The following is an 18422-nucleotide window of genomic DNA, read 5'->3' as shown; positions in this document are numbered from 1 at the left end:
ATATGGTTCTGTAAGTAACGGAATTTTCAGATGCAGAAAACTCCAAGTGCCCTTTCTGTTACATCTGTAACTAATTTTCTCATTTCCTGGAAGTGGTGATATTCTAGAATTTGGAAAAACCTTAAGAGAAAAAAACCATAGCAAATTTTTACAGATCTGGTGATTTCTTCTCCCTCAACAGGATTTCCCACTTAAACCAAGGACTGGGTGATAAATCAATCAGTTCAGGAAAATGCTTCTATTATCTGTTGCTCATTACATTTTTCTTTCTTGCAGTTCCCACTGTGGGAATGAAAAACTGAAGAGACGGTGAGCACCCTCAGCTGCCCTCCCTACTTCCTGGAGCAGAAACCAACAGAGAGCTGGTTGACAAACGTCTCATTCACACAGTAGGTTGCTTTTGGGGTCTTTTTCATGTGGTGATCAGAGAAGTTGCCTGTGTTTTTAACACTGGTCTGAGTTTAGAGATTAAATCAGCGTCTGCTTCTTAACCATGTGGAGTTGTGGGTGCATGTGCTTGTGGATTACAGATCCAACTTTCTTTGCTGAGGGGATGAGGACCTGACCTCCAGGTAGACTCCAGGAGAGTGGGTTTGGAGGTTACACTGCAAATGAGCCCCGCACTTGATCAGTTTACACTGTGATGGGCCCCCGAGTTGATGGGTTTGCCAGTTGGGGAAACTTCCATTATTAAAAAAAAAAAAAAGTGGAGAGGACAGGCTCAAGTTTTTCCCTTTTCTTTCTGTTCCAGTTGAAGACCAGCCTTTGGAGATTTTAAAAGTAGACCGTGCTTCTCCTCTGATGGACGGGGAGAAGTGACATTCCCAAGGCGCTGTCACAGGTCCAGGGAACACAAACCCATCCGGTTTTCATTCCTCTTGTTGAATGGCGTTTGCTGCAGCAGTCTACTGAGGACTCTTTTCCTTGCGATTCTGAACTTTGTACCTAGGATACCAGATTGGGAAGATGCTGAGTTCCATCAAGTGTGTGCTGGTGGGAGACTCCGCTGTGGGAAAAACCTCTCTGTTGGTGCGCTTCACCTCGGAGACCTTCCCGGAGGCCTATAAGCCCACAGTGTATGAGAACACAGGTGTGGATGTCTTCATGGATGGCATCCAGATCAGCCTGGGCCTCTGGGACACGGCTGGCAATGATGCCTTCAGAAGCATCCGTCCCCTCTCTTACCAGCAGGCCGACGTGGTACTGATGTGCTACTCCGTGGCCAACCATAACTCCTTCCTGAACTTGAAGAACAAGTGGATCAGTGAAATCAGGAGCAACTTGCCCTGTACCCCTGTGCTGGTGGTGGCCACCCAGACTGACCAGCGGGAGATCGGGCCCCACCGGGCCTCCTGCATCAATGCCATTGACGGGAAGAGACTTGCCCAGGATGTGAGAGCTAAGGGTTACCTGGAGTGCTCAGCCCTCAGCAACCGGGGTGTCCAGCAGGTTTTTGAGTGTGCCGTGCGAACTGCCGTCAACCAAGCCAAGAGGCGTAACAGAAGGAGATTCTTCTCCATCAATGAGTGCAAGATCTTATAAACGCCTGGAGAGACTTCACCCAACACTCATTTACTCACCCCAGAGATTAATGGACAGGAGAGCAGGCGAGCCGGAAAGGGCTGATGCTCTTTCTGGGTACATTCCAAGAAGCATTTCCTTTTGGATACAGTTGTTGATAAGACTTGGCCACTGGATTTTTTACTAAACCCACCCTACAAATGAACTCCTTGCCCAGTTGAATTATAAAATCCCTTGGGAAGCCATGATGGATATTCCATCTTGGATCAAAAAAAAAAAAAAAAAAAAGAAAACGATTTCCATCATTTTGGACAATGAAGTGAATTTTCCAAAGAATCCCATATTTAAAGATGCATTTTATTTAAATAATAACAAAGTGTATGATGCCTGTACATAATTAGTTATCACACTTGGAAAGTTTTTTTCTTCACATTTACAAACACGAACAGCTATGTGAGTGAAATGACCTATGCAGTTCTGCTATTTGTTTGTAGCATTCTTACTTTCTCCTGAAGGAGTAATTTTGTTGAACTCACTTGTCTGCTGGATTTTTCTAAGGAATTAAAATTTTTAAATGACCGTAAACTGATCCTTGCAATTAATTTTTCACTTACCTGTCTTATTCAGAGCTGTATGTATATAAAATATAGTCCAATGGCATGATATTTTAATATCATCTAATGATTTTAAATTGTTATAATATTTCTCTGTAATTATAAAACCCTTTTTTCCTATTTATTATATTATCTTTCACCCAAAGAATTCCATTTGTGCACTAAGTATTCCTCTCTCATTCACCAAAACAGATTGAAGGAAAGCCTTTCAGGTGGAGAATCAGATTGCTCCAAGTAACAGACACAAATTACCTTTTCATTCCAGGAACTGCTGCATTTTGTCTGCTTCCTTTGATGGCGTGATTCCTGTCTGGTTACAGATTGTGAGAAAGATAGCAGTATGATGATTATTTAGCAAATTCATTCTAATTTGAGCTCTAAACTGAACCGGCACAACAATGGAATTTATTAATTTTGGTATCCAATAAATAATTGGGAAGATACCTACTATGCTAGCGGGGGGGCCCTAGCACGACCTGCCACTTATCCCTGGGACTCATAAATACATCCTGTGCTCAGGATCAGGTGTGAAAGCCTGGTGTGGGATAAAAGCCAATCCCCTACTAGGTAAGGAGACTGCGGGTACATTCCTTCCTCCTCCCTGGCGGGGAGGGAGGGGGTTCCTCCAAGGTGGCGCAGACACACTACAGAGGGGTGCTGCCCATAGAACGTCTCCCTGCATCGGTCACAGACTGAGACCCGCTAGGTATGGGGAACCGATGCCCATGAGCGGAGCTGACTTTACTTGGTCTCTTCTCTATGTGAGTGAAACGTTGATCCATCCTGTGCGGTGTGAGTCGTGCTTCTGCTGGCGACCCCGACACCCGCAAACCACAGAGTGATGTGGCCCACTAGGACTGAGTTCCTGGTGGAGGTGTCCTTACTCTATTGCCACCCTCCACATGGCAAGACTGAACTCCAGGAGGTGGTAATAGGTGTCTTCTTTCTGACCGACAGCTACACAAATGGGTCTGTAAGGGGGGAAACAATGGAATTTTTAGCTTTTACTCTTTCATGAATATGGTGCACCTGAGTGAAAAGGGTCACAAATGAATGGGGTGGAATCCTGACACAGGGATCAGGAATCTGAATAGCAATGCTGGTACTTAATAACAAGTTATCAGGGGGAATACTGAATAAACGGAGCTCACATGGACATGCATGCATGTGCACACACATATAAGCTCCATTCTCTCTAATAGTGTAAAAGCAATGGTCTGCTAATCTGTAAAAGTTGGGAGCAGAGGGTTACATAACTTGAGGGAGAAATTGTGACAGTGAGCACACAGGTGTACTATTTATACCTTAGTTGTACAGGTGATTTTGGAAATCTAGTCTGCTTCATACCTATAGTTCTCAAAGTTTTTGGTCTTGAGACCACTTTACATTTTAAAATTATTGAGAAACCCAAAAGTTTTCGTTGATATGGGTTGTAGCTATCACATTTTAACTGTATTAAAATTATAATTTATAATTTTTTAAAAGTACACATGAACTCATTAAAAGTAGCACTAATAAACCCATTATATGGTAGCATAAATTACACATTTTTAAATGAAAAATAAATGTATTTTCCTAAACAAGAAAAAATTAGTGAAAAGAACACCATTGTTTTATATTTTTGTAAATCTTTCTAATTTCTAACTTTGTATTAGACAATGGAATATATATTAGAGGTAGAATTATTTGCCCTAGGAAAAAAGTTCTTAATCCATTCTTGTGGGTTGGAACTTTTATAAATAGGGATCTCTGAGGATGTTATTTTTAAGGTGTGACTCAACTGAATAAGGTTGGGCCTTGATCCGATACCTGGAGGCTTTTATGAAGACAAAGCTACTTGGAGGAGCAAGAAGCTGGAAGTCAATGGAGCACAGAAGAGAAAGGAGAGGGCATTGCCATATGACAGGAAATCGAAGGAATCCAAGGATCACCAGCAGCCAGCCCTGGAATGCCCTAGGCTTTAGGACAAAGAATTGCCTTGCTGACACATGACTTTGGACTTCTCCAAGTCTTAAAACTGTGAGTCAATAAATTGCTATTGGTAAGCCAACCCATTGTGTGGTATTTGTCACAGCAGCCAGGGAACTAGGATAATCTGCATGCAGTCTTGTACAGTTGGTTGTTTTAAATGTAATATATGAAGGAAATCTGGCTTCACACATACATATATGTAGTTAAAGAAATATTTAACAGCCTTTTCAGATACATGTGTATATACTTTTTTGATATTAGTCCAATAATTAATAAGTTGTAGTTTCTTAAAGTAATTTCAGACATGTGAAATCTGAAGCAAGTTGATAAACTTTTTTTTTTTAAAGACGCTCTGCCATATTTATTCCCTCCCCGCCAAATGGCTCCCTCATCTGTCTGCTCATTGTTTGCTCATTGTGTCTGCTCATTGTGTCTGCTCATCTTCTTTAGGAGGTACCAGGAACCAAACCCATGACCTCCCATGTGGGAGGCAGGTGGCCAATTGCTTGAGCCACATCTGCTCCCCTTGTAGGGAATGAGATTGAAAAATACAAACAAAGTCTTAGTATTACATTGGTCAAAAGAGTCTTGGGGTGGGAGTGGATGTGGCTCAAGCAGTTGAGCACCCACCTCCTATTTGAGAGGTCCCAAGTTCATTTCCCGGTGCCTCCTGAAGAAAATAAAGACAAAATAAATGATAAAATCAACTCAGGAAAGCTGATGTGGCTCAGTGCCAGCTTTTCACATACGAGGTCCCAGGTTTGATCTCTGGCCCCTGGCACCTCAAAAAAAAATTCTTGAGGAGCCCTAGTGGTTCCTGTAACATACTTTGAAAAGCACTGCTAAATTCTATAATATTAAGCACTTATATATTATTCTCACATTGTTTTATATTCATTCATTCAGTGAATATTTGTTGAGTGCTCTCATGTACCAGGCAGTGTTCTAGGCACTGGTCTTCTAAATATCAACTGAGATTCCATGGCCAAATTATCCTGAAGACTGAGACCCCCATTTCAGAGTTGTTGCTTAACTATTCGGCACTTTTGTGTAAAAGGAGGTAGTCATCCCCCCCTTTGAGGAGATGTGTCTCATGGGCAGGTACCTCTGCAAGCAGAGTCCCCTTCTTCAGGGGGACATCACCATGCACTGAACATACCACGTGAGTAGAGGGGCTGGAGCAGAACTCCAGCCACCACTCTCCCCTCTACTGAGCACTTTTATGCAGTGTGCAACTTATGCAACTTCTCATGACAGTCCTACAGGTTTATATTCTCTTGTTCTCTAAGCTGGGAAGCCTCAGAGGTAGATTTTTAACCTATGTAGAGAGGCTCTAGAAAAGTCTGTGACCTTAACTACTATGTTATGCAGTTTGTGATGCATAATGGTGATTTACCAAGTGGTAGGGCTATGGGTAGGAGTAGATACTATTATATCTTCTTATATTTTACCCATCTGGAAGTGATTCTCTACATAGACTTTTTTTAACCCCCCCTTGTGGCTTTTTTTTTTCGTGCTGTCTGCTCTCTGTGTCCATTCGCTGTGCTGTGTGTTCTTTTGTGTCTGTATTTATTTCCCCTTCCCCCTTGTGGCTTGCTAGCTGTCTGCTCTCTGTGTCCATTTGCTGCGTGCTCTTCTGTGTTTTTGCTTGTCTCCCTTTTTTGTTGTGTCATCTTGCTGAGTCGGCTCTCTGCAGCATGTGGGCAAGCCTGCCTTCACAAGGAGGTCCCAGCACGTGAACCCAGGGCCTCCCATATGGTAGACGGGAGCCCAACTGATTGAGCCACAGCCGCTTCCCTCTACATAGACTTAAAATTTGATACTTGCCAAAGCCAATAAAAAAACTTAGTTGGGAAGAACTAAACCTGTGTCACAAATGGACCTATATACAGTTAGCTTAAGTACGAATATATTTCTAACAATTACAAAGAATGCTCATCCATTTTAGAGTTAACTATCAATCTTTATTACCAGAGCATTGATATGCCCTTAACTGAGTGGCATCACTGTCATTATCTAGGGACTGCCCATGTTCGACAATATCAAATACTACAGATGATTCAAGAAGAAGAGAACTTAGAATTGCCTTTGGATTTATCAGCCTTATCAGGAGAAGTTTCAGTAGAATGGTGGAGGCAAAGGCCTGATTGGAGTTTGTTCAATAGAGAATTTTCACTTTTGGTCTAGTTCAGACCTTTTAAAGAATGGGGCCTACATCAGTTGTATTTCTGTAGAGCTCTGTCTTTGTTTCCCCATTGTTATGGCAAGTACCACACAATGGGTTGCCCTAAACAATGTGAATTCATTGACTCATGATTTCAAAGGCTGGACGGCTTGCTTCCTCTATGGTAGGTTGCGTTCTGGTTGCTTGGCAATCCTTGGGTTCCTTGGCTTTCCACCATATGGTGATAACCTGTCTTTTCTCTTTCAGATTTCTTTTTGACTTCCAGGTCTGGCTCCTCCCTACGGCTTTTTTCTCATAAGGCTACCAGTAATGGGATTAAGATCCATCGTGATTTGGTTGGCCATACCTTAACTAAAACCAACATCTTCAATAGGTCTCATTACGATGGGTTCACACACATGGAAATTAATACCTAATAAAAGATGGTCATAATAAGTGTGTCAGAGGTAGGACAGTTGTAACGTATTTTGAAATTAGAAAGTCTGGGTGGTGTGTCATTTAGCCTAGTTTCCTTGTCTTAAAACAGAGATACTAATTCCTGGGTTACTTCTAAGAATCAGCACAATAATGATTGTGGAAGTACTTTATACCAGTAAAACATGGTGGTGTTATTATGTTTTTGGTAGATCCTTATGCAGTTATATTAGGTTGAATATTTTAGATCAGATTAGAATATTCTAGAACTTATAAATAGAGGGTCACATGATCGGAAAGCTACACAGAAGCAGGTTCCATTTGTAACAATGTTAAGTAGAGTAAGGGAGTAAAATTACATATAATGATCATGATGATAGTGTATTAGTCAGCCAAAAGGGATGCTGATGCAAAGTACCAGAAATCTGTTGGCTTTTATAAAGCGTTTTTATTTGGGGTAAAAGCTTGCAGTTACAAGGCCCTGAAGAGAACAATTTAAGGTTACTCCCTCACCCAAAGTCAGTTGCCACATGTTGAAACAAGATGGCAGGCAATATCTGCGAGGGTTCAGCCTTCCTCTTTCCTCTTAGGGCTTCATGAACCCAGCTTCTTTCAATCGCAGCTGTAGGCTGGCGTAGGGCTCAGCTGCTCTGTTCTCTTCAGCTGCAATCAGGCGAATGACTCATCTCTCTTTGGGACCCCAGCATCAAGTTCTCTTCCATGTCTATGAGCTCTCTGTTTTCCTCTGTGTATCTTCTCCTGTGTTGTCCTTGAATGAATGTCCATTTATATAGCCTACCAAGTGGGCAGGGACTCAACCCTGGGCCACACCCCACTATCGTAGTCAAATCAAATTCCTAATATTAATTTAATCAAGTAAATGTAAAAGCCTTTGAATTTAATGCAATCAAAGTGTATCATGCCCAGAGGAACAGACCAATTCACAAACACGATCAATATCATAAATAATACCAAATTGCCACAGGAAGTACCAAACTACATTTGAATGGTTCCAGCCCTTGCGTAAGGGACTTTACATACATCATCTCATTTAATCTTCATAGCGTGCTCCAGAGGTAGATATTATTCTCTTTTTATTGATAAAGAAACTGAGGCTCCAAGAAATACATGGAGATATTTCCCTTTGATCTTTATTTTTCATAATGTCCTAGTTTTACCATGTAATTTTGGTATAATAAAACTGAATCAGCTATGTGTTACGTGATTAATTGCATTTTATAACATTACACTTGTTAATTTAGCTAAGATGGTGAGAATGATCCCTCTTAGGCATTTATGGTAGGGGCATGCAAATGATTAGGGCTTGGCAGCCTTCTTGCGTGAGCTCCCTTCTCTCACCCTTTCTGTAAAAATTCTCAGGTGATTCATTTTCCATTGCCCTGGTTGGTCTTTGGTTGTTGCCCCCATTTCCATTTTCTACTCTTGTCTGCCCTCCATTGTGCCCCTTGAGGCTAACTCTATAGACTGTACCCCCAGGGTCTCTTCCTGGCTGGCTTCCACTTGGTTTTAACTGATGGGAGACTCAGGCAGGAAATCAGAGGGAGGGAAGAGAGAGCAGCTGGGTACTTTCCCCCCATTCCTTTCTTGCTTGCTGCTTCTATGGCAATAGCTGTGGGTCCCTCCAGGGCTGCAGCTCTTGCTTGCTGAGCAGCTCCTCCTTCATAGCTCCAGCTTTCACTGGGCTCCTGAACAATATTTCCTTTCAGCCCTGAGGGAGGTGATGGCTTCCTACTGATGCCGGTCTGGATGTCACATCTCCTAATCTAAATCTCTTTAAGTAGTGCTTTCATTCAAATTTCTTCATTGGAATGACCTGGAATGAATGTAGTTTCCTGGGGACCCTGACTGATAAACTCACTGAATATTAAAAGTCATCTATAAATTCTGGCGCTAAGTGATTACTCAGATTCCTCCTGAAGGGAATGGGCTTGGCAACCTGGGGAGCTGCCCTGTAGGAGCCTCTAAATTCAGGGAAGAACACTCTCAACATCAGTTTGTCTGAAAGAGAAAAGGGGAGTATATTGATTAATTCTAATCTGAATAAGCAGAAGACTAGTTCTGGGATAACAACGTTCAAGGATTGTCAGCTATCTAATGACCCATTAGTATTTAAGGATCTCTACTACTCACAATATGTAAAGACTACTATTAATCAACAAGAAAAACAACCCAATTTAAAAATGGGCATTTCCCAGAAGAGGAAGTAATGCATGACCAATGTTTTAGTTTGCTAAGCAGTCAAAGGCAATATACCAGAAATGGATAGGATTTTACGATGGGGATTTATTAACTTATAGGCCTACAGTTCTGAGGCTGTAAAAATGTCCAAATCAAGGCATCAGCAGGGAATTTTTTTCTCCCCGAAGACTGGCTGCCAGTAATCCTGGACAGTAATCTGTCACAAGTCAAGGCGTATATGTGGCATCTGCTTATTTCTCCCTTCTCTCCTGGGCTTTGTTGCTTTCAACTCCTTGGTTTCATGGCTTTCTCTTTGCTTCTGTATATCACTGCTTCTGTGTATTTCTCTATTTATTCCATTTATAAGGCACTCCAGTAAGAGGATTAAGATCCACCCTGGGTCATGTTTTACTAAAGTAACCCACTCAAAAAGCCCCACCCATAGGAATGGATTAACTCTAAGAACATACTTTTCTGGGGTCCATCCAGCTTCAAACTGTCACAACCAATAAAAAAAGTACTCAGCCTCACTAGTACTAGGGAAATAGAAAAAGAATCTACAATGATTTATCATTTTCAACCACTATATTGGCCAAACATTTAAAACCATGATAACATCAAGTGTTGGCAAGGATGTAAAACAATAGGATGTCTTATACACTGCTTGTGGTAGTGTAGACTGGTATATGTTTGCATTACTTAGTAGCATTGCTTCTTCATGAACCCCTGACCCAGAACTTTCATGCCCTAGAGATATACTTGCATGGATTTTTTGGGAGACATGTATGAGAATGTTCTTAGTAGCATTGTAGGTAATGGCAAACACTAGAAACAACCCAGTGTTGTCAACAGAGAATGGCTAAATAAATTTTGGTATATTGACCTAATGGAATACTGTGCAGCAACAAAAATAAATGAACTACATCTACACCCAACAATATAAGGTGAATATAGACCATGTTGAGGGAAAAAATCAAGTAGCAAAATAATATATATAGTATGATGACATTTCTATAAAATTCAAATGCAAGCAAAACTTAACAACCTAATATTTAAGGTCAAATTTTTTATTATAAATGCAAGGGAATGATTCAACACAGTTTTCAAATTAGTTGTTACATCTTCAGGGAGGAGAGGGAATGTGATTGAGCACGTCACGGGGGCACCCCAGCTGTTGGTAATATTCTCTTTTCTAAGTTTAGGAAGTGGGTACATGTGTGCTTGTGTGCTTTTTTTCTATTATTATTTATTCTTTAAAAATATCCTTATGTATTTTATATACTCTTTTAATATATTATATAATTCATAATTTAAAAATAAAAAAGAAACAAGGGAAGCGGACTTGGCCCAATGGATAGGGCATCCACCTACCATATGGGAGGTCCGTGGTTCAAACCCCAGGCCTCCTTGACCCGTGTGGAGCTGGCCCACATGCAGTGCTGATGTGCACAAGGAGTGCCCTCACACACAGGAGTGCCCCCCTCATAGGGGAGCCCCACGCACAAGGAGTGCACCCCATAGGAGAGCCGCCCAGTGCGAGAGAAAGTGCAGCCTGCCCAGGAATGGCGCCACACACAACAAGATGACGCAACAAAAAGAAACACAGATTCCCGGTGCTGCTGATAAGGATAGAAGCGGTGACAGAAGAACACAGAGCGAATGGACACAGAGAGCAGACAACTGGGGGGGGGGGGAGGGGGGGAAGTGGAGAGGGGAAGGAGAGATAAATAAATAAATAAATAAATCTTAAAAAAATGTAAAAGAAACAAGAGGTCAGATTCTGCAGTCGGACAGCTTGGACTTGAACCCAGCTCTGCCACTCACTAGCTCTGTGGCCTTGTGCATGTTAGCTAACCTCTCAGGGCTTCAGTTTATCTGTCTATAAAATGGAGGGAAAAATATCAGAGGGTAGTGAGGGTTAAAGGAGCTAATATAGGTAAAGACTGCATTTTGTCTGATATGTAGTATGAATTCAATAGATGCAGTGCTCTTGTCCAATTTATATACTTTATTTCCCTGAGCTGGGAGGATCCTGATGTTCAATGGATGAAGACACCAAGGTCTTGAGACTGGTAGGTGATTTGTCTGAAGCCCCATGAGTTGGAGGCAGAGACAGACCACCTCACCCTTCTTACCACCCTTTTTGGTGTTCTTTTCTCTAAGCTTCTTAACCAAGTGAGCATAGAGTTTTTTTAAACTGGTTTTCTTTGCATACGCTTGCTCTTCAGTCGAGGTTTCCTGTACTTTATCACTTTCTGTAACTCTTTCTTGGCACAAAGCATGTGCCTTTTTGCTTCTTACAGAAGGGATCAACAGAGGCTCAGTTCCTTATTGTAAGTAGAAACATCTCCATTCACTTACTCATTCAGCATTTACAAGCTTCTTAGGGCCTCTATAGGGGTGATTAGAAGAAACTAGAGGGCTCGATCATAAAAGAGCTAATACCCCAAGCATTGCTCCATCACTGTATTTACCACATCGTTTCATAATTATGTTCCACCCCGTCCCCCACCTAATTAGCTCCAACTCTGAAAATAGCCAAAGTTCTTGCCTTCATGGAGATTAGGATCTAGTTAAGGATCAGTGTGTGTGCATGTCAACAGTAATTATACAATAAGAAGATAAATGTGGATGGGGAATGAGCATTATAAAGAAAATACATAAGGAAAAAGGAGAGAGCTATTTGGTACTGCCACATCTGTGACCTGGTTTTAAAACAACACCTCTGAAAAAGAAAATGGGCTTAACCTTTCCCCTGCTGACCCCGAGAGAAGGGTGTAAATCCCTTTCACAGTGATCAGAACTCAATATTGCCTGGCCCTCTCCAGAAGTGACTGACTTCAGTGGGGATTCCAACGCATCTGCCTGGTAGAAATGAATTAAGGCTATTTTAGGGGATGGATTAGCAAATAGACTGAAATAGAAATGTAACGTCATTCATGGAAGCAGGGTGCTGGGGGCTTATACAAGCAAGTGGTTTCTAACAGATTCTGCATGAAAGGAAGGAAATGACCAGAATTCAGTGTCTAGATGGACTCAAAGGAGAGCTGTTGTTGGGTCTGGAAAGATTCTAAGAATCCGCAGGCTGTAGGCATAAGTGGTAGCATGGATTTGAGAAGAAGGGAATTTCTGGCACTTTAGAACCCAACAATTGATGCAGCTGGACGCGCTTGCCCTTTATGGTTGCATTTAGATAGAATGTAGCGCGGTGCCTCAATTTGTCTGTGAAGCTTTTACATGGATTGAAACAGACAGCAGCTGCAATTTCCAAGTGCTAACCAGTGTTAACCCAAGGGCAGTTGTTGCCTGGTATAGCTGTGGTCTTGGGGAATTGAAGATTTATGATGATTTTTACTGGAGATATGTCCTTTTAAAGTTTTAAGTGTCCCAAATAAATCATTGTGCATACGTCCTTTTAAAATGCATGTCCTCTCCTTCCTTATCATTATCACTTCTCTCTGCAGCCAGGTACCCCATTGACCCACCTCTAATTCCTCCTGCATCTGAAACAGTAGTTGCTGAACCCTGTATCTTGAGCAAATCAGTCCTCATTATCATTAACCCATACATTAAATCACACAGCACTTGAAATTTTTCCAAGTGCCGCTCCATGGCTTATTATAATAACTGCCGGTATTTGCTCAGCACTTCATAGGTTATAAAGTACTTCATGGACATCCCCATGCTGTGGGTTATTACTATTCCCCCATTTTCCAGGCAAGGAAGCTAAGGCTCAGCAAATCTGATTCCTTGACACACATGTAACTAATGCTTGGCAGATTTGGGATTTGTGCTCAGATCTCTTGGTTCAAACTCCCCCTAGTCCATTCTACCATGCTCTCCTCTGAGGCTTAGGATGTCCCTGTAAAGTCAAAGTGGGAGAGATGAGGTCGAGGGAGGTGACGTGACTTGGCCAGGTGACACAGGTCATTACTGACCAGGAGTGAGGTCTCCTGCTCTAAGCACTGGCTGCCACTATTATCATCCTTACTACCAGAACACGTTTTTAAAATCAGACCCATCACTGTGTGGTTGTCTGCTAAGCAACTCTTATTTGCTGCTTGTGGGAGTGTAAATTGGTATAACATTTTGGCATTTCTTAGTTGCATTGACTATTTGTATATCTAGGGCAGAAATTTCATGCCTTGGAGACACCCTTGAGTAGATTTCCTGGAAGACCTATAGGAGAACATTCTTAGAAGCATTGTAGGTAACAGCAAAAGCTAGAAACAAAGTGAATTAAGCAGACATAGTTATATCTCTGTTCAACAAATGGAAAGGTCTGAAACAGCAGTCATCTGCAAATCCAGTCCCCCAAACCACATTTGCCTTAATTATCTGGATACTAATTATTTCTCTTTTCTGTTAGTGTACATACTTCCATTAAGGGCCTAATGTCTAAATCAACACAGCCTGAAAATTTCCTTCTGCTTCTTTATTAGATATTAGATTCATGTTTTTGGAGACGGAAGGGACCTCAGAGAGGATTTGGTCCAACCCCATCACCCTCCCAATTGCCCAGGGACCCTCAGCTGGCTCTGGGCATAGCCAGGACTTGGGTGCTGAGTCTCTCTCCCAGGTGCTCCTCCCTCAGGCCTCTGACCTTGGGATGTGGACTCTGTGTCTTTTTGTTTCAGGTCTCAAAGATGGAAGTTTATAACTGTACCTTTTGTTTACTAGGTCAAGGGCATTGGCAGAAGGTTAAAAAACAACAACAAGAATTAAAAAGTCAGAGGCAAAGGCCAGCACAGGAAGCCAGCAGCAATAGAGGAGCAGGACATGGACACAGAGGCCAATCAGCAGCCCTGCCCTGCCTGTTACAAACAAGCTCAAGAGCTGATCAGTGAGCCCTGAGCATCTCAGGGTTGGGGCTTCACGGGTTTAGGGGGACTTCAGGATGCTCTCCCACCCCTCCACCCAGACGCTTTGAAGGGAAATCTGTAACCCATCCTGGTGGTGACCAGTTAAAGGAATCATAAAGGAAAGAGACATGCTTTTTCTTTTTTAAAAACATCAGTCCTAAAAAATTATACAAATATTGCTTCCTGTTGAAAAGATGAGAAAATACAGGGAAGCAAAGAGACAATAATACACGTAAGTCTGGTAACCACTGCTACATTACTTTTTTAAATGATTCTTCCAGATTTTTCTTCTACCGATATGTGAGTATTTTTATAGAAATAGGATTATATAGTACAATCTGGTTTGCAGTCTGCTTTTTTCACTTATCATATCATGAAGGACTTTTGCTGTCAGCATGTCAATGAATATATGTACTCCTATCCTACCTTGGGTAATGGTTGTATGGTAGCTAGATCAGATTTTTTTCGGAAGCAACCTGTAACTACGTGTTTGTTAATTACCTATTACACTTGTATTGGACTTTGTACTGGAGAATGTGCCTACTTGTGTGTGTGTGTGTATATATATATGCATATAAAATACATAAACATACTTAGATTCTTGCTTAGAGCCATAGTAATAACTACAGATATCTCTAGCACCAAGTGCTTTGTATTTATTTAATATATTTTTTATTTATTTTTAATACTTACTTAGATTATATAAAATGTTACAGAAAAAAAAATAAGGGATTCCCATATGCCACACTTCCCACACCTCACTCTTCCTCACATCAACAACTTCTTTCATTAGTGTGGTACATTCATTGCAACTGATAAATACATTTTGGAACATTGCCACTAAGCATGGACTATAGTTTACTTTGTAGTTTACACTCTCTCCCACTCAAAATTCTGTGTGTTATGACCATATATATAATGACCCATATCTGTCATTGCAATGTCACTCAGGACAATTCCAAGTCCTGAAAATGTCCCCGTATTACACCTCTTCGTCCCTCCAGTGGCCATTGTCTCCATACCAATGATGTAATTTCTTCCATTGCTAGAATCATAATACTTCTTTAGTAGAATGCCAGTAAGCTTGCGCTAGTCCATATTTTATTCCCCAATCTTGAGGATTCTGGGACGGTGATGCCCACTCACTAACTGGGAGGGTGATTGAGTACCATATGACTTATGATGGAACTCTCTTGCTTGCAGTCGTAGACTCTCTTGGATCCTTGGTGTGGTGGTTGTCCATTCTCACCTCCTTGTTAGTTGTCCTGGTGAGTCCAATGAACTGGAGAGTAGGTGTTGCAACTCTGCTGAGGCTAAGGGCCCAGCTGGCATATGGAAAGCCCAGAGATTCAACTCTCTTGGACGTATACCTACCAACTCCAGTACCAACCATAGGCTCAAATAAAGGGACAGAATAGGCACGTGTAGATAAGTCATATCTGAGTCCAATTCTGTCACATTAGGGAGCACAAACTCCAGAGTAGGGTTCACTGGTGAGGCACCAACCTCTGGAGCTATCTGCCAGACTGTAGGACCTGGGTGTCTCCAGAGCCCTCAGAAGCCCCACTATTTGGGGTAGTATCTACTTTGGCAGGCTGTGAGATTCTTCTTAGACATGCAGAAGCATTACCTCTGGTAAGACCTCCCAACTCATTTTGAAGGCTTTAAGCTATATAAACTCATTTGTCTTTTTCTTCCCCAGTTGTCTGCTCTCTGTGTCCATTTGCTGTGTGTTCTTCTGTGACTGCTTCTATCCTTACCAGCGGCACCGGGAATCTGTGTTTCTTTTTGCTGCATCATCTTGCTGTGTCAGCTCTCCATGTGTGTGGCGCCATTCTTGGGCAGGCTGCACTTTCTTTTGAGCTGGGCAGCTCTCCTTTTGGGGCACACTCCTTGTGTGTGGGGCTTTCCTATTTGGGGGACACCCCTGCATGGTATGGCACTCCTTGCGCTCATCAGCACTGAGCGTGGACCAGCTCCACATGGGTCAAGGAGGCCCGGGGTTTGAACCACGGACCTCCCATGTGGTAGACAGATGCCCTATCCATTGGGCCAAATCTGCTTCCCCTCATTTGTCTTTACTTTCCCCCCCTTTTATTCAAGGTCTTTTTCCAGTTGCATTGCTCACAGATATTTGGTAGTAATCCCTTGGTGACAGGGATGCTCATCCCTGGAAGTCATGTCCCATGCTGGGGGGAAGGTAATGCATTTATATGCCGAGTTTAGCTCAGAAAGAGGCCACATTTGAGCAACAGGGAGGCTTTCAGGAGGTAACCCTTAGGCACCTTACAACATTAGACTATGTTGCAACTTCAAGAACAAAGGCTCATAAGGATATCAAGGGTCCATCAATGGATACTAGTCATTGTCCCCATACTTGGGTGGTTGTTGCTGTTCCATTAGAGAATGTGGCAGAGCTCCCCAGGATGGGAATTCAATATTCTTTCAGTTGTGTGAATCTCTACCAACTGTGGCAATGCCTTGTGAACACTTGAACACATTTATATACACATGCTTTATATTTATTAATTCATTTACTTCTTACAAGTACCCAGAATAAAGGTACCATTATCATCTCCACTGTACAGATGAGGAAACTCCCCCAACTGCAGGCACGGAGCATTTGTCAGAGTCAAGATATAATCCTGTACTCCTAAATTCCACACTGCCAGTAATGGTTCCACCAATTTGGTTTCCTACTCTAGCTCCTTGGACACATTGGTAAAGGCTGGGAGGATCTGTAGGGACACCCTGGACCAGAAAGAAAATCTTAACATGACAGTTGGGAAATCTAGAGACTTCTTTACTTTCTTATCAAGTCTACTGAAAGTTCATTACAGAATTTGATGGTCATCCAAAGGTCTCTGCTCTCTGGTATTCTCTGTGCACCTCGCCTTCCCCTGTAGGACATTTTCTATCTTCTCTACCCTTCCCACAGGGTCGGGCTCCATCTTGAAGTGATGGATCAGATTCCTTTTGTCCCTGGAAGAGGCTTCAGCCCTTCAGGTTTTCCAGAGTGAAACAGCTTCAAACACACCTTTCCCTATTACCATTGACATATCTCAGAACGGAGCTTCTATGCATTGTTATGCTCACACCACCTTCCTCCACCAAAGACTTCCTTCCAGGAAGGGCTGGGAGGGGACAAAAGGGAGGAAGGAAAGGAGGGAGGGCGGGGGAAGAAAACCCCCATCCTGCCACAACACAGAGCCTCAGATTTTGCTTTGCTTTGATGCTGACTTCTCTGATTCTCTCCTGGTTTGGTCTGAAGTTTTGGGGGTAGGGCAGGGAGAGAGCTCAAGGGCTGTGGTGCCTCCAAGCAATTGCAAGGCTCTCAGAAATTCTAGATGAGGCACTCTGAAAGTACACCATATACTTCCCTCCCCTTCAAAAGAGGCCAGTCGTCTTAAATAGGCCGATGATAGATTTGACTGGTTATTGCCCCATGGGGCAATTGCAAGAGCTCTTTCTCTGCCAGGGTATTTCTTAGGAATAGAACTTTTCATGAGATAAAGAAGTCTGCTTTTCCAATCGGTATATGATCATCTGATTAAACTGCTATGGAAAGGGACCTTTTTAAAAAAAATTTCCAATCATTCAGGACCAATATTGTTTAAAAACATAATGAATCCCTAGAAAAAGAATCAAAAAGTAAAAGAAAAAAATAAAAATAAAAACAAGGACATATAACCCGCCAGCCCCGATATTGTGTTATTAGATTCTATTAGACATTGCCGAATTGCTATAAAACTTTCTGAATACTTATTTCTCAATTTCTGAACTTATCTTGCCATGATCCAGTAACAGTTTGCAGACCTACTCTGGTCTACAGACTGCATTTTGGGTAGCATTGATCTAGTTCCCTCAATTCTTCTCTGATTGGCAAAGTTCACTCACTTGCTCATTCATTCACCCAATAAACAGTAAATGCCTGTTATAGGCACATAGGTGATCCTGACTTTATCCTCCAGGGATTGCTGTGATACCACGATTATATGTGATTATTAAATAATTAAACTGCAATAGTAATGTACTACATCAGTGTTGGGGATGTCCAGGTCTCCCAACCGCTGGCCCCGTGGGTTTGAATCCTTGTGTAAACAGAACCTTTGCGGATGTTATTAGTTAAGGTGTGCCCAAAATGAATGGGGTGGGCCTTAATCCAATACAGCTGAAGTCCTTATAAGCAAAGGAAATTGCACACAAGGAGAGAAGCCATGAGGAGCAGTCAGAAACCAGGAGTCAACAGGACCAGTCATGTACATTGTCACTGGAAAAGGCAGGGACCCCAAAGATTGCCGGCCAGCCAGAAGATACAGATCCAGGGAGGAAGCAAGCCTTCTAGCCTCTGAAACCATGAGCCAATAAATTCCTGTTGTGGAGCCAACCTGTTATACGGGATTTGTTTTAAGCAGCAGGGAAATGAAAACAACCAGTATAATGTGACACTCACCATAATAGCACTAAAGAGAAAAATTGTCCCGAATTTGGCCTGGGACAGAACCATGTTGTATGTGATATAATTCACAACCTCCTTTTGGGAAGAAAATCAGTGGTCCTGATAAAATGCATGATCAGCTGACTGTCCAGCAAGGGTTGAGCTGACCTTTAGCCAGACATTCTTTTCTTTCTGTGTCTAGTCTTACATGATTATCT

General features: G+C 42.2%; 1 protein-coding gene across 3 annotated transcripts in view; it reads left to right on the top strand.

The window, feature by feature from the left end:
* Positions 1–2100, top strand: part of RHOH (ras homolog family member H) — a 41808-nt gene extending 39708 nt beyond the window's left edge. For all 3 annotated transcript variants that reach the window (XM_004448682.5, XM_004448681.5, XM_004448683.5), the window contains exons 2-3: positions 277–389; positions 752–2100. In XM_004448682.5, the coding sequence (XP_004448739.1) occupies positions 967–1542 (576 nt within the window). In that variant the 5' untranslated portion in view covers positions 277–389; positions 752–966 and the 3' untranslated portion in view covers positions 1543–2100. The remainder of the gene's footprint in view (positions 1–276; positions 390–751) is intronic.
* The last annotated feature ends 16322 nt before the right edge of the window (positions 2101–18422 follow it).

This window comes from Dasypus novemcinctus, chromosome 1, assembly GCF_030445035.2.
Source record: "Dasypus novemcinctus isolate mDasNov1 chromosome 1, mDasNov1.1.hap2, whole genome shotgun sequence".
NCBI classification, from domain to species: Eukaryota; Metazoa; Chordata; class Mammalia; order Cingulata; family Dasypodidae; genus Dasypus; species Dasypus novemcinctus.
The sequence above is the reverse complement of the archived record's forward strand: the minus strand, read 5'-3'. Positions and strand labels throughout refer to the sequence as shown.